The sequence below is a fragment of the Tachypleus tridentatus genome, chromosome 3 (assembly GCF_004210375.1).
Source record: "Tachypleus tridentatus isolate NWPU-2018 chromosome 3, ASM421037v1, whole genome shotgun sequence".
Taxonomy (NCBI): Eukaryota; Metazoa; Arthropoda; class Merostomata; order Xiphosura; family Limulidae; genus Tachypleus; species Tachypleus tridentatus.
Genome location: NC_134827.1, coordinates 64608677 through 64625161, shown reverse-complemented (window position 1 = coordinate 64625161; position 16485 = coordinate 64608677). Strand labels below are relative to the sequence as shown.

The window sequence follows — 16485 nt, the reverse complement described above, 5'->3', positions numbered from 1 at the left end:
TTATGAATTTTTGTTACATGAATACCTTTAGGTATGCGTGATTTCTGTGTTTCGCGCTCCCAGTTGCTAAAACTTGCAGTTAGAGCTTGGGTCATTTTCTGATTGGTTATTGGAGTGAGAGGTGGAACTTGGGCAGAAAAATCTGGAAAAAAAAAACAAAAGAAAAAATGAAACACAAAACACTTGAGTATAAACTGACGATATTCAAACAATCAGCACAGTTTATTTTAAACACAAAATACACGAGAATGAGTTAACAGTATTCACACAATTGGTAGTTTTATTTTGAACACAAAATACCGGAGAATCGCTTAGCAGTATCCACACTACTTGTAAAATTTGTTTTAAACGTAAAAACACTCGAGAGTTACTTAACGTTATTCACATGACCGGATCACGGCGTGGCCAGGTGGTTAAGGCGCTCGACTCGTAATCTAAAGGTCGCTCGTTCAGCCGCGGGGGTGTTATAATGTGACGTTCAATCCTACTATTCGTTGGTAAAAGAGTAGCCCCAGAGTTGGCGGTGGGTGGTAATGACTAACTGCCTTCCCTCTGGTATTGCACTACTAAATTAGTGACGGCTAGCGCAGATAGCTCTCTTGTAGCTTAGCACGAAATTCAAAAGCAGACCAATCACAAGACCGGTACAGTTTACTTTTAAGACAAGGTTAATATAATGCAAGAAACAGAGGGGACAACTAATAATTTCTCTAGTAAAGAATGGGAATTTTTTTCTAAATCTTGACATCTCTGAAACTCACTCAGTTGGAAAATACGTAACAAAATTAGCGACAGTCGTCAGATGAGCATATAATTGTTTATAAATGACGCATAGCTGCTTGTAGATATATTGACTTCTGATAAAAACTTTCGAGTTTTGTTTCGATTTTATCCGAACTATAATAGAATAACAGTAATAACTTCTCACAGCACGAGGCCCTTAAGTAAAATCAGTTCTTAAATTACTAAACAATGTGTGCATAAACGTTAAAACCGTTTCCCGAAATTCTAGTGACAGTTTATTATCATGATAACCCACCCATGGATTCATAATATGTTCTAAGATGTCGGTTATTCCAATAACCTGACATCGTACTTTATCCAATAAGCTTCAGGTCTTTTATAAAAGCACCATTAAAACAAAGCAAGCCGCCCATAACAACCAACATGACCACACAAAAGGCGTGTTTACAGAAAGTTGTTAGGCTGTTAAACAGATGACTGAAACTTGTGTGTTACAAACACGTACGATACGTAAATATTGGTTTTACGTTTAGAAGTCAAAGACCTCCGAGATAAAGGTTCCTTGTTAACCTCTACCGACAAAAAAAATGAATTAATTCGGTTGCCTAGTAACATACCACCGAATAACGAGAAGAAGAAAAAAACCCTAAAAAATAAACATTTTCTTCTTGTAACCACGCGTAAAAAATACAGTGAAATTATGAAAAAAATTCTAGAATGTTACAATGTATTTTTTCTTTTTCGTAATCGAATAGTAAACAACTCACGATGCTCCAATGCAGGGCTGCTCTGATATATTCTTAACAACATCACTCGGACCAATTAAACCTTCCTTAAGATGTCAAATAGGGTCCAGCATGGCCTGGTTGTTAGGGCGCTCGACTCGCAATCCGCAGATCGCGGGTTCGAATCCCCAAGCGTGATCGCCTTTTCAGCCGTGAGGGAGTTATTATGTTCGGACAGTTCGTTGGTAAAATAGTACCCAAAGAGTTGGCGGTGGATGGTGATTACTAGCTACCTGCTTTCCCTTTAGTTTTACATTGCTAACTTACGGTCGGTTAGCGCAGATAGCCCTCGTGTAGCTTTGCGCGTAATTCAAAACAATTACTATCACACTGACTCAATTCGAATTAAAATTAGACTAATGTACCATTGAATTAAAGATTTTGAACTCGTTGGTTTGAATTTTATGCTAACCTACACGAGGGTTATTTGCGCTAGTTGTTTCTAATTTAGCAGTGAGAGACTAGAGGAAAGGCAACTAGTTATCATCACCCACCGCCAACTTTTGAGCTACTCTTTTACCACAGAATAGTGGATTGACCGTAGCAGTACGAGTTGTAATTCTCTGTTGTTTTTTTTTTGTTTTAAGTTACAACAATACGAGTGTAACACTAATATTTTAGTGATTTTTTTGAGTTACAACAATACGAGTGTAACTCTTTAATATTTTTCAGTTACAACAATACGAGTGTAACTCTTTTTAATATTTTAGTGATTTTTTTGAGTTACAACAATACGAGTGTAACTCTTTAATATTTTTCAGTTACAAAAATATGAGTGTAACTCTGTAATATATTTTAGTGAATTTTAGTTACAACAATACGACTGTAACTCTCTGTAATATTTTAGTGATTTTTTGAGTTACAACAATACGAGTGTAGTTATCTGTAATATTTTTAGTTGCAGCAATACTAGTGCAACCCTGGAATATTTTAGTGATTTTTTTGAGTTACAACAATACGACTGTAACTTTCTGTAATATTTTAGTGATTTTTTTTTAGTTGCATCAATACGAGTGTAGCTCTCTGTAATATTTTTAGTTGCAACAATACGGCCCAGCATGGCCAGATGGTTAAGGCACTCGAATCGACGGGTTCGAATCGCCGTCATACCAAACATGCTCGCCCTTTCAGCCGTGGGAGCGTTATAATGTGACGGTCAATCGCACTATTTGTTGGCAAAAGAGTAGCCCAACAGTTGGCGGTGGGTGGTGATGACTAGCAGCCTTCCCTGTCGTCTTACACTGCTAAATTAGGGACGGCTAGCGCAGATTGCCCTCGTGTAGCTTTGCGCGAATTTCAAAACGAACCAAACCAATACGAGTGTAACTGTAATATTTTATTTATGTTTTTGAGTTACAACAATACGAGTGTAACTTTATTTTGAACTGACACATTAAGTATGATCATCTGATAACTGCAAACCACTCTCACATCTATAATAACCTAAATAATGCTACCACCAATAACGGACTTAAGTATATGTAAATATATACTGATTTACTGTATGGGGAACCGTAGTGTAATTTGGTAGGTACTTCACGTTCTGTTTTAGTCTGGTCATGATTCATCACACCTGGCCATAATGCTGACACAATGGCCACGTGATTGCATGTGTGTGTTTTCTTATAACAAAGCCACATTGGGCTATCTGCTGAGTCCACGTGATTGCTTAGAATTATATGCACGAACACACGTGAAGATGGAATTTTTATATGCCAAGCCTTCCGCGTGTCGATCAAAATATTTAAAAACTACACCAGGGTAATAACAAAAGGACAATTTGTAAGTTTTTATGTTTGTGTCGTCCTGACAAAGAAACGTGTATTGCACTCAATCCGATGAAATTTCTTATTTTAAAACCGTAAGGACTTACTATCCGAATTCTAGCGCCGTAAGACACAAATAAATCTGTTAAAACAAATGTGAAAGGCGGTGCGTTCAAAGTTTAAAATTCGCATCAAATGCAAAGCTGCGCACGAACGAGGACGCCAACTCCACGTGCGAAATGGAACGATTTCAATACAACCGACACGTGACACTCGTCACATATCTGTACGAGAAATTACGATAAGTGTGTACATGTCCAGCACTTCAAACTGATCAGGATATGAAAAGCTGTGACTCCTAAAAACAAAACGAAACCGTCACACTTACATCGGCTAATTTTAAGCCTCTGCACAACTCATTGTTGAGATATTTTCAGTGTAATTTCATCACAAGAGACCACCAATCACCACTCGTCATTTGTGTTTTTGTTTTATTTCATTATTTCAAAATTGTTCCAAGCCACCCACGCAAATCACTGTTTCCGTGTTACATGTTGTTGGATGACGTTTTTTGTTTTTGTTTTTTGAAGTTGTGATAGATATGCTTTATATAGAAGTATCTTCAGTACCTTAATGTAGTATAACACTAAATCTACACATTCTGTTTGGTTAAAATAGTACAGGGATTATAACACCCAGCAGGAAACGTGTCATACGACCGAACACCGACTGTACGCAACTCCAGCACCTTTCCAATTCACGACTTCTGTCACATTTAGGTTTCACTTCACTGCGGGATACTGAAAACACTTCCGGCCAAAGTGCATAACCTCGTTACTGTCACGAACTTGTTCTTAGATTAGTATAGATTTTCTTTCTTGGTTACAGTAAAAAGGGTGGTAGAAAGAAGTCCCACCTCGAGGAAAATGGGTGGTAGAAAGAAGTCCCACCTCGAGGAAAAAGGGTGGTAGAAGTCCCACCTCGAGGTGCAAGCGCATTTAATAAGTGGATACTGAGATAACCAGATGTGTCTTTATATGTTTATCTAAATGTTAACGTTTGTTCTGTATACATTTCTAGAGACAGCTAAGTGGATACTGAGATAATCAGATGTGTCTTTATATGTTTATATAAATGTTAACGTTTGTTCTGTGTTCATTTCTAGAGACAGCTAAGTGGATACTGAGATAATCAGATGTGTGTTTATTTGTTTATCTAAATGTTAACGTTCGTTCTGTGCTCATTTCAAGAGAAAGGTAAGTGGATACTGAGATAGGCGATAGTTAATCTACCTAATAAGAAATTACATTTCAAGTCTCATGCTGTCCTTAAAACTACTTTCCCAGTCGGTCGGTGCTGATTGGACATTTCTGTTATAACAACATTCCGTGTAACTTATCACGCAAGCTCCACCATTATAAGTGTTCGGATTCCAAGCCCCAAACTCAAAACGCCACTGGAATTAGATTGGAGGACACTAACATTGATGAATATGCGATGTGATAGGGTTGCTGTAATTTTAGTTTTTTCATGAAAATCGCCAGTGATTTCGAAGACTTTTGAGAAGGCTGTAGAACTCTAGCAAACGTGATGTCACATAAGCATGTTAAAAGAACAGAGATATGGACACCTTTATGTGCTATCAGAATAAAGAACATTGAGGTCAGGCCTACCTTTCTATATTATCGTGTTAACAACACCATGCGATGTTTCCAGGTTAATCACTGTTATCTGTCGTTCCTATTAGTTGCTTGGATGGGGTTTTCTTTTGCAATAACAGGCATGATTCACAATTCGCTTGGAAGACAATTTTGAAATTCGTTGCTGACGCATACACCCCACTGTCTAGATATTTACCCCATGGGTAACAGTGAAGAGTGTTTTTTAATAATTTCTACTCTTTATCTCTACATCATTTAACAAATTTCTCTTCAGAAAGGGCAGTCTCGTATTTCTTCAACGGTGGGTATCTACTGGTCGGGATATCTCAGTGTACCAACTCTATGCGTTGTGGCATTGACCCTTTGTATGGGATGAAGTTAACATCATCAAAACTTATGCATCTGTACACCTAGTTGCTTTATATTTCTTTATCGCCTTAAACTGATGATAACAGAAACAGTTGTTACTACGTTGATCCTCCCAGTGGCTCAGCGGACTAACAACGCTAAAACTCGGATTTCGATACCAGTGGTGGGTAGAGCACAGACAGCTCATTGTGTAACTTTGTGATTAATTCATAACAACAAAACAACAGCTACTACATTAAATTATTTTTAAAAATTACTTAAATCAACTAATGTTGTCCACCAGTGGAACAGCAGTGAGCTTATGACGCTAAAACTCGGATTTCGATACCTTTGGTGGGTAGAGCACGGATGGTCTATATAGGAAACGTTTCAGTTAATAGGTAATAATCTAGTAATACTTTTGAAACAAAATATCAAATGTTCTGTGCTTCGCTTCGGTATGAAACTAAAATATCCAAAATTATGTGCGAAAGTACGTTTTACTTGTTCCCCTTGTTAATAAAAAAAAATATCCAATCTTCATTCCTTCAACAGTTCACACACCAGAAACAAACAACTCAGTTACCCCCAAATAATAACGTACTGAGTGATGTAAGTTTTTCAACTCAGCCATTCACTCTGACCTAAAGACAATCACTGTCCACACCACCCACGCCCCAAATCGATTGTGTTTATAGCAAAGCCCACTTTGCTGATAAGTAAAATATTAGCTTCCTACACCAACTTTTTAAACGGTAGAGTTTGTTTGTATACCGAGGACTATCGAAAGTCCTACGACAAATAAAAATAAACTGTTAAAAAACCTCTTTTGATTTTCTCAGATGGTGTACACAAGATCACCTGAACTTCAGGTTGATAAGACGTCATGTGGTGATACACCATCTGGCAAGCGGAGGATGTCCAAAGGCGGTCTTCACCCCTCTTAGTTCTATACGTTGGGCAGTTCTTGTTGTTATTTTATTTTTGTTTGTAGATGAAAAGTTAGGAGGTAAATTTTCTACTCTTTGCTTAATAAGTCAGGTCTTAGTGGGTGTTTGTCTGAAAGGAAGGGAAATGATAATGAACCACTTGTTTCACACACACATGAGGATACTGTATACTAACGAATCACTTGTTTCACACACACATCAGGATATTGTATACTAACGAACCACTTGTTTCACACACACATGAGGATACTGTATACTAACGAATCACTTGTTTCACACACACATCAGGATATTGTATACTAACGAACCACTTGTTTCACACACACATGAGGATACTGTATACTAACGAATCACTTGTTTCACACACACATGAGGATACTGTATACTAACGAACCACTTGTTTCACACACACATGAGGATACTGTATACTAACGAACCACTTGTTTCACACACACATGAGGATACTGTATACTAACGAACCACTTGTTTCACACACACATGAGGATACTGTATACTAACGAACCACTTGTTTCACACACACATGAGGATACTGTATACTAACGAACCACTTGTTTCACACACACATGAGGATACTGTATACTAACGAACCACTTGTTTCACACACACATGAGGATACTGTATACTAACGAATCACTTGTTTCACACACACGAGGATACTGTATACTAACGAATCACTTGTTTCACACACACATGAGGATACTGTATACTAACGAACCACTTGTTTCACACACACATGAGGATACTGTATACTAACGAATCACTTGTTTCACACACACATGAGGATACTGTATACTAACGAACCACTTGTTTCACACACACATGAGGATACTGTATACTAACGAATCACTTGTTTCACACACACGAGGATACTGTATACTAACGAACCACTTGTTTCACACACACGAGGATACTGTATACTAACAAACCACTTGTTTCACACACACATGAGGATACTGTATACTAACGAACCACTTGCTTCACACACACATGAGGATACTGTATACTAACGAACCACTTGTTTCACACACACATGAGGATACTGTATACTAACGAATCACTTGTTTCACACACACATGAGGATACTGTATACTAACGAATCACTTGTTTCACACACACATGAGGATACTGTATACTAACGAATCACTTGTTTCACACACACATGAGGATACTGTATACTAACGAATCACTTGTTTCACACACACATGAGGATACTGTATACTAACGAATCACTTGTGTCACACACAAACACACATATTACCTCCATTTTTACTAGTTTACAAACGTAACTTAAGAACTACAATCTTTATAATTAAAATCCTATCTGTTTTACTATTTTTGTCACTAGTAACAAGTAAGAAATATTTACGAATGAATGTTAAATACAAAATCAAAGATTTTTTTTTCATTTAAGTTTCGCGAACTTATTGCTTTCGTTTTTACAACCAATGAGAGATAGCCATATACTTCGATAAACATTGACCTCTTGACCTGAATACACGCTAAGAATAGCGATTCTCGAGCTCTCGATGAATCTTTTACGAAAACGCAACGCCTAACAATCTTACAAATAAATTGAAAACCAATGATGTTCAGTCAATTTTATCTCGTATCAAGTACATGGCAGGGTGCTGCTGCTCAAGGGGTGCCATCCTTTCCTTTGATCAGTAATTTCATAAATTATAAGATACTAATCGGTGCCAACTTATGGACGTATTTCTGTAGGTGAAACTTTGCCATACGTTTTCTTTTAAACAGTATATGATCTAAAATTGCATAATTTCAATAACTTTCATTCATTTTCTCGTCTACCGTTAGTTGATTGCATAATTAACGAGCAGTTACGAGGTGAGATGATAGTTATTAAACAGTTCGTGTTAAGTATCACCAAGACAAATGAAACTAATTAAATTATTGTGAAATAATTGTTCTGTCACGTAAGTTCCACCATGTGTATAGTGAACACAAACAAAGACGTGCTAATATCAGCACATGTTGATAAGACCTGTTTCTGATCAGTGAATAAATCGGAAATAACAGGACAAAGCGTTATCTAAAAAAATTAAAATAAACCTCTCGAAACTCAATGTTTACAATGCTTGGACAAGTAACCAAACAACCGATTGATCTTATGAAACTGTAGCCAGCATTTTCAACAATAATTTCAGTACTGTTCTACAATAGGACGTGACGTTTCTGTTATCTTGTTGCAAAAATACAATACACAACAAACTGCTGTTTGTATCATTATATGAAAACAATGATCTACTGTTCATACTCTGCAACAGAAACAAGAAAATACAGCCTGATTTTTATATTATCCTGTAGCAACAATACACAACAAACTGCTGTTTGTATCATTATATGAAAACAATGATCTACTGTTCATACTCTGCAACAGAAACAAGAAAATACAGCCTGATTTTTATATTATCCTGTAGCAACAATACACAACAAACAGCTGTTTGTATCATTATATGATAACAATAATCTACTGTTCATACTCTACAACAGAAACAAGAAAATACAGCCTGATTTTTATATTATTATGTAGCAACAATACACAACAAACTGCTGTTTGTATCATTATATGATAACAATAATCTACTGTTCATACTCTACAACAGAAACAAGAAAATACAGCCTGATTTTTATATTATTTTGTAGCAACAATACACAACAAACTGCTGTTTGTATCATTATATGATAACAATAATCTACTGTTCATACTCTACAACAGAAACAAGAAAATACAGCCTTATTTTTATATTATCCTGTAGCAACAATACACAACAAACTGCTGTTTGTATCATTATATGAAAACAATGATCTACTGTTCATACTCTGCAACAGAAACAAGAAAATATAGCCTGATTTTTATATTATTTTGTAGCAACAATACACAACAAACTGCTGTTTGTATCATTATATGAAAACAATGATCTACTGTTCATACTCTGCAACAGAAACAAGAAAATATAGCCTGATTTTTATATTATTTTGTAGCAACAATACACAACAAACTGCTGTTTGTATCATTATATGAAAACAATGATCTACTGTTCATACTCTGCAACAGAAACAAGAAAATATAGCCTGATTTTATATTATTTTGTAGCAACAATACACAACAAACTGCTGTTTGTATCATTATATGAAAACAATGATCTACTGTTCATACTCTGCAACAGAAACAAGAAAATATAGCCTGATTTTTATATTATTTTGTAGCAACAATACACAACAAACTGCTGTTTGTATCATTATATGATAACAATAATCTACTGTTCATACTCTGCAACAGAAACAAGAAAATATAGCCTGATTTTTATATTATTTTGTAGCAACAATACACAACAAACTGCTGTTTGTATCATTATATGAAAACAATGATCTACTGTTCATACTCTGCAACAGAAACAAGAAAATACAGCCTGATTTTTATATTATCCTGTAGTAATAATACACAACAAACTTGTCTTCATGTAATTCGAATTTAGAAATTTCCGAAAAGCCCGATTTCCCATAATTCATTAAAAACAACAATGTATCACCAGTACCGGATGGGAGGTATAAGGGGAAGGGATGGTAGGGGTGACCCCTTACCGTAAAAACTATCACCTCACCTGTTTTTCCCATGCCTTGTGACGTAGTGAGAAACCACGCTCCCACGCGCCAGCTAGCGGAAGAATCAACGCTACGAAAGAACACCGTTTTATCAATGACCGAGTGAGAAAGAGTGAATGAAACCAGTTTTTGTGTATTCTAGTCAGGACTGCTCCAGGCCAAGCAATTTTCTGAATGAACCGGATGGAGAAGCTTGAGTCCTGGCTGATACGGTTGACGGGACTTTACGGTATCCCACAGAGAGAGGAAGTTTGAAATGGGGATTCTGGAGTAAACTTGCTGGATTTGTAAAAAGAACGAAAGAAAAAAAAACAGTTGGTTTAACAGAATGTTAAACACTGGGTATACATGCACGTACCCCGCTGGTACAGCGGTAAGTCTGCGGTCTTACAACGCTAAAATCAGGGATTCGATTCCCCTCGGTGGACTTAGCAGGTTGTCCGATGTGACTTTGCTATTAGAAAAGACGCACATGCACTGCTAATAAAATTGGCAGTTAAGTGAAGTACATTCCACAAATACGCAAAATTTTGTAGAGAACCAACTTCGAAATAAAATAACAAATACGTGAACGCAACGACTAAAGAACTACTAGTGGGTTGGAACTTGCATGTGGAAATTAAACGTAAATTTTAACCGTTTCCGAATTTTAGCATTGAAATATCACAACGTAACCAGACGTAAACACACATACTGTTTTCAGTGTTCCTAAATGTTAAATATCACCACGCAACCATATATAAAAAGATATAGTTTTATTGTTTCTTTAACAGCAATAACTGGATCCATCCTAGAAAGGCCCTGGCCTGGCCAGGTGGTTCAAGCGTTCGACTCGTAATTCGAGGGTCACGGGTTCGAATCCCGGTCCCACCAAGCATGCTCGCCCTTCCAGTCGTGGGGGTGTTATAATGTGACGGTCAATCCCACTATTCGTTGGTAAAAAGAGTAGCCCAAGAGTTGGCGGTGGGTGGTGATGACTAGCTGCCTTCCCTCTAGCCTTACACTGCTAAATTATAGATGGCTAGCGCAGATAGCCCTCGTGTAGCTTTGCGCGAAATTCAGAAACAAAAACAAACCATCCTAAAACAAATTTACCCATGTAATGTCAGTAAATATATTCAAACTCTACCTAATTATGATGTGAGCCCACCCCGTGTATTGAAACAGCCAATGTCGTGAAACAACACAACAAGTATATAATAATTTTCTTCACATTAATTCTTTACCGGTCTAATTCGAGTTAGTAACAAGTGAAATTTGTAACAGCATTTCAGGTACAGCTTATTGTGTGACATGCCCCCCCCCACAAGGATTTTCTGTCGGTAACAGAGCTAACTGAGGAAACTGTAATAAGGCTAGCTTTAGTCTGACTTTGACAATATACCAGTTGTTTTAAGACCACAAATCATATGCAGATCTACTTTAGGCCTAATAATTAACTTAATTATCACCAGTTTTAAGACCACAGATCATATGCAGACCTACTTTAGGCCTAATAATTAACTTAATTATCACCAGTTTTAAGACCACAGATCATATGCAGATCTACTGTAAGCCTAATAATTAACTTAATTATCACCAGTTTTAAGACCACAGATCATATGCAGATCTACTTTAGGCCTAATAATTAACTTAATTATCACCAGTTTTAAGACCACAGATCATATGCAGATCTACTTTAGGCCTAATAATTAACTTAATTATCACCAGTTTTAAGACCACAGATCATATGCAGATCTACTTTAGGCCTAATAATTAACTTAATTATCACCAGTTTTAAGACCACAGATCATATGCAGACCTACTTTAGGCCTAATAATTAACTTAATTATCACCAGTTTTAAGACCACAGATCATATGCAGATCTACTGTAGGCCTAATAATTAACTTAATTATCACCAGTTTTAAGACCACAGATCATATGCAGACCTACTTTAGGCCTAATAATTAACTTAATTATCACCAGTTTTAAGACCACAGATCATATGCAGATCTACTGTAGGCCTAATAATTAACTTAATTATCACCAATGACCTCCTATCGATAGATAACTCCCTACAATCAGTTAGGGCTAAGATTGAAACTTACTCTCTGTTGACAAGACCATATTCTTTATCCACTGTTATGATAACTTACTTTACTTTATTTTAAGTTAAATATTGTGTATGGGTAAGTGACACCTGACCTAGTCGTTCGTTCTTTGGTATTAGATAAACTTCGATACATTCGTCCACTCTGGGACTCCCGTTAGTCAGAACATAAAACAACCTCTGATCTAATCGTCCACTCTGTGTCACATTAAATACTAAGAACTGGTGCATAACAATGACGAGACTACGTACTGGTACGTAACAATGACGAGACTACGTACTGGTACGTAACAATGACGGGGATATATTAGAAGGATACAACCACTAAAATTGAAATAATCTAATTACTGTTGTTTCTCTGACAAACTTTGGTTTCAATACAGGAACAAATAACAAGTTACACAAACAACTGTTCTAAACTACGTATCTCAACACATAAAGATCAAAAGATATAACCTAATACACTGGTTTTGTGGATCATGAACTGAACGATCTACTAGTTTTTATGGTTCTGAACTAAACTATGTATCTCAGAACACTAACTTTGAAGGTCATTAACTTCTAAATGATGTATGTTCTTAGTTCACTAATCTGTAGATGTACAAACGTCTGAATGATGTATCTCAGAACACTAACTTTGAAGGTCATTAACTTCTAAATGATGTATATCAGAATTTAGACGTTTGAAGGTCATCAACTTCTAAATGATGTATGGTCTTAGTTCACTACTCTGTAGATGTACAAACGTCTGAATGATGTATCTCAGAACACTAACTTTGAAGGTTATTAACTTCTAAACGATGTACATCAGAATTTAGACGTTTGAAGGTCATCAACTTCTAAATGATGTATGGTCTTAGTTCACTACTCTGTAGATGTACAAACGTCTGAATGATGTATCTCAGAACACTAACTTTGAAGGTTATTAACTTCTAAACGATGTATATCAGAATTTAGACGTTTGAAGGTCATTAACTTCTAAATGATGTATGATCTTAGTTCACTAATTTGAGGTGCACAAACGTCTAAATTATGTATCTCAAAACACTAATTTTGAAGTATATGTATTTCAACATTGTGAGTATATGTTACAGCTCAGTTTGAGTATTTTATGTGGAAAACGGTTAAACAGAGAACAAGTTGTGGGGCTCACCTTTCGATCCTCTGTTACTAGGGGCGGCTGGTGACAACATGGTAGACTCTACTCTAGATTACTATAAACCTGAAACAGACGTGAAGTCGAGACACGACACCATTCGCGATCCATGAGCAGATTCTTAAAACTGAAAGTCGGTGTTTTATTGTTTCATTTCGCAAGAAATAAACCACAGTCCAATTGACTAACCTGTCTCCATCTCTGGTAACTCAAGACTGGTAGTTGGGTAAAGGTCTCCGTTATTTGATGTAACTCTTAGATTCCTAGTATTTACGTCATCTTTGACTGAGGGTCTACTGGTGACATGTGAGGAAACCCACAGCTGCTGTCATTTCTAGAACACCTGCTTGTTCACACCTTCACTTTTTTGTGAATTTTTTTTATCTTTTCAGAAAAACAGAATCATAATATTGATGGCCATTTTCATCCCGGAACACTTTACGACTGACCTGTGACGTTTGAAATCCGAAATTGATAAATAAAAACTGCCAACTATCCACTCGCTTCTCCGAATGAACTTTGTCATTTGACCGTTGTGCCCTCGACTCTTGCCAAAGCGCCGACTGTGTCTCGCGGCATAATGCCACTATTGTAACCTTCCAGCTGTTACCGAGACAGTCAAGATTCTTCTAATATGGGGCAAGACGCTGTTCCCCCCCCCACCTGAGTAGAACCTCCCATGATACTTCCGTTGGACCACGGTCGTCCTTTGGATTTAAAGAAGAGAAAGGGACAAAAAAGTCAAACCTCTCTGTTTGTTCATAACCATTTACCAACGAGCTGTTTCTGACACACACACATAAAAAAAAAACGTTGAAAAACATAAATTGATTATCCTGCAGTGGCAATAACTGGATTCGCTTGTAGTTTTGTTGTTGTTGTTTTTTTAAAGCAGATATAAGAAAATATTGATGGAGATACGTAACACGGTTTGTGGCTTCAACTCGGTTGGCTTGAATAATCTTTCTTGTTGTGATGCTACCTAGTGACAAAGAGGCAAGTTTTGAAACTACAATGTGAGTTTCGATATCCAGGTTGGGCACAGCACAGCTAACCAATTGTATGGCATTATGCTTAGTAACAAAGAAACAAAATATTTTACCAAGAGTTGGCGGGGGGTGTTGTTGAATAGCTACCGTCCTGTCACTGCTAAATTAGGGATGGCTAGCACATACAGTCCTCATGTAGTCTTGTGAAAAATTAAAAAAACAAACCATATCTTCGACTATTTTTCACAATGCAAAACCGTTTTCGTACTTGCTAACTTACGTAGCCCACGAATAGCTTTGCGCGAAATTCAAACCAAAAATATCTCAAAATACAGAAACAATTAGTATTCAAAATCCAACCATTCAAAAAGCACAACAGATTGGCAATTGAAGTTTTTAACCTGAACAGCACCTTATGCCAGATCAGAGACGCTTTATTATTCGTCTATAGTCGTCTATAATTTTGATCTACTGACCAGAAGCAACCAGTCAAGCATCACTCACTACCACAATATATTTATCTGGCTTTTTTTAAACCGAATAACGGGACTGACTGTTACTTTTAAGATGCTTTCATAGCTGAAAGTATGCAATACGTTCAGCAGCATCATGTCTTGTACCCTGGACCCTTCGATTAGCAGCTCAACACGTTAACGTTTAGGCCATGTCTGGCCCAGCATGGTAGACAACAAATACTGAGAGTTTTATCGAGAGTACAGTAAAATGTCTTTACTTTGTTTAATATCTTATTATGATGATCCAAGAATCCTTTATAGCCTTCCCCAGTAATTACTTTCCTACTTTAAACCAAGCTAATTGAGGTTTGGAAAGTTTGACCCACTGCTGACGCAACAGTAGATTTAGGTATTTCTGCATCACTTTCCGCCGTGCGAAGTGGCAATTTGCCATTTTTCCGTGGGAAAAATACTTCAAACTCCCCACGTGTTCTTTCCCAAACTTGCAGTGTTGCTGTTATCCCGTAATCCACATACACCGAGTTCTCGTAGATCTGTCTGTACCGGCCGGTTTTGAAATCTCTCTCTGAGCGCCACGCCACATTAATATTAGTTCTGACACGATTATGAATGGAAAAATCTTACGTTCGAGACGATATATAATCGCATGCTCACGGCGAGAACAGAATATTCTCCATTTGGATTGTTTGTTTGTTTTTGAATTTCGCGCAAAGCTACTCGAGGGCTATCTGCGCTAGCCGTCCCTAATTTAGGAGTGTAAGACTAGAGGGAAGGCAGCTAGTCATCACCACCCACCGCCAACTCTTGGACTACTCTTTTACCAACGAATAGTGGAATTGACCGTCACATTATAACGTCCCCATGGCTGAAAGGGCGAGCATGTTTGATGCAACGAAGATTCGAACCCTTAACCTTCAGATTACGAGTCGAACGTCTTAACCCACCTGGCCATGCCGGACCCTCCCTTTGGAAGACAATACACAGTACTAAGTGTTAATTATCCGTTTAATTAGTAAAATACAAACACAATACGAAACACAATAAATGTAAGTATATATGGAATTTTAGCTTCTAACTTATAACCCAAAGGAAAAACGTTTAAACAATAAGTTGATGCTTTATCTCAAACATTCAAGAGGTTTTCGCCAATTAATTATTAAAGTTTTTTTATTAGTGGTGCCACCACTAGAGGTCAGACGAAGCATTCGTTTTCAGACTTTATTACTTCTGCTCAGTTACAAGTATATAAAATTCTCATCTCAGGTGTTCAGACGCTTAGTTTAGAGCACAGTTTTTTTTTGTATATTCCTGTTCTATGGGCCTCATCCTCTGATAAAAGAATGTCAACTTCATCCTAACTATCAGGCTTAATGCTGACGTACTAAAACTATTACCACAGTTTATAAAATAAGGTTTAGCGCTCTATACCAGGCTTAATGCTAACGTTTGAAACTATTTTCCCCACACAAAAAGTCAAGTTTGACTCTGACTATTAGGCTTAATGCTGATGTACTAAAACTATTACCACAGTTCAGAAAGTAAGGTTTGACAGTTTGTTAAGCCTTCTGCTGATGTTATCATTGCCCCAGATAAAGGGCGTACCGTTGTAATTCCCGACCAACAATCACTCTTTTATAGCCTAAATAAAGTAGTTTTACTACCGTAGAAAAAACGAATACAGCTCATTACAGTAATGAAACGTGCGCATTCTCGTAGCTTTCTGTAGTTCTGCACAAAATATCTAACCACAAGAAGTTTCTTCTATTGGCGCATTCTTGAGTGATCCAGTTTCGTGTAACAAAACAAACAAAGAGTTGTAATGTCATTATTTGTGTTTATTATGTCTACATGTAGTGATTGAAGTCGCTAATTTAA

At 36.9% G+C, this 16485-nt stretch overlaps 1 protein-coding gene and 1 long non-coding RNA gene across 5 annotated transcripts in view; one reads left to right on the top strand and one right to left on the bottom strand.

The window, feature by feature from the left end:
- The window catches only part of LOC143247000 (uncharacterized), a 256411-nt gene that overhangs the window by 100665 nt on the left and 139261 nt on the right, over positions 1-16485 (top strand). The gene's annotated exons all lie outside the window — the stretch shown is intronic.
- LOC143246998 (protein c-ets-1-A-like) overlaps positions 1-16485 on the bottom strand; it is a 55982-nt gene that overhangs the window by 22827 nt on the left and 16670 nt on the right. For 3 of the 4 annotated variants that reach the window (XM_076494292.1, XM_076494293.1, XM_076494296.1), the window contains one exon: positions 26-142. In XM_076494292.1, coding sequence (XP_076350407.1) covers positions 26-142 — 117 coding nt within the window. Of the gene's footprint in view, positions 1-25; positions 143-13142; positions 13360-16485 lie in introns of those variants that run through there. The other variant, XM_076494294.1, reaches the window with a different exon arrangement.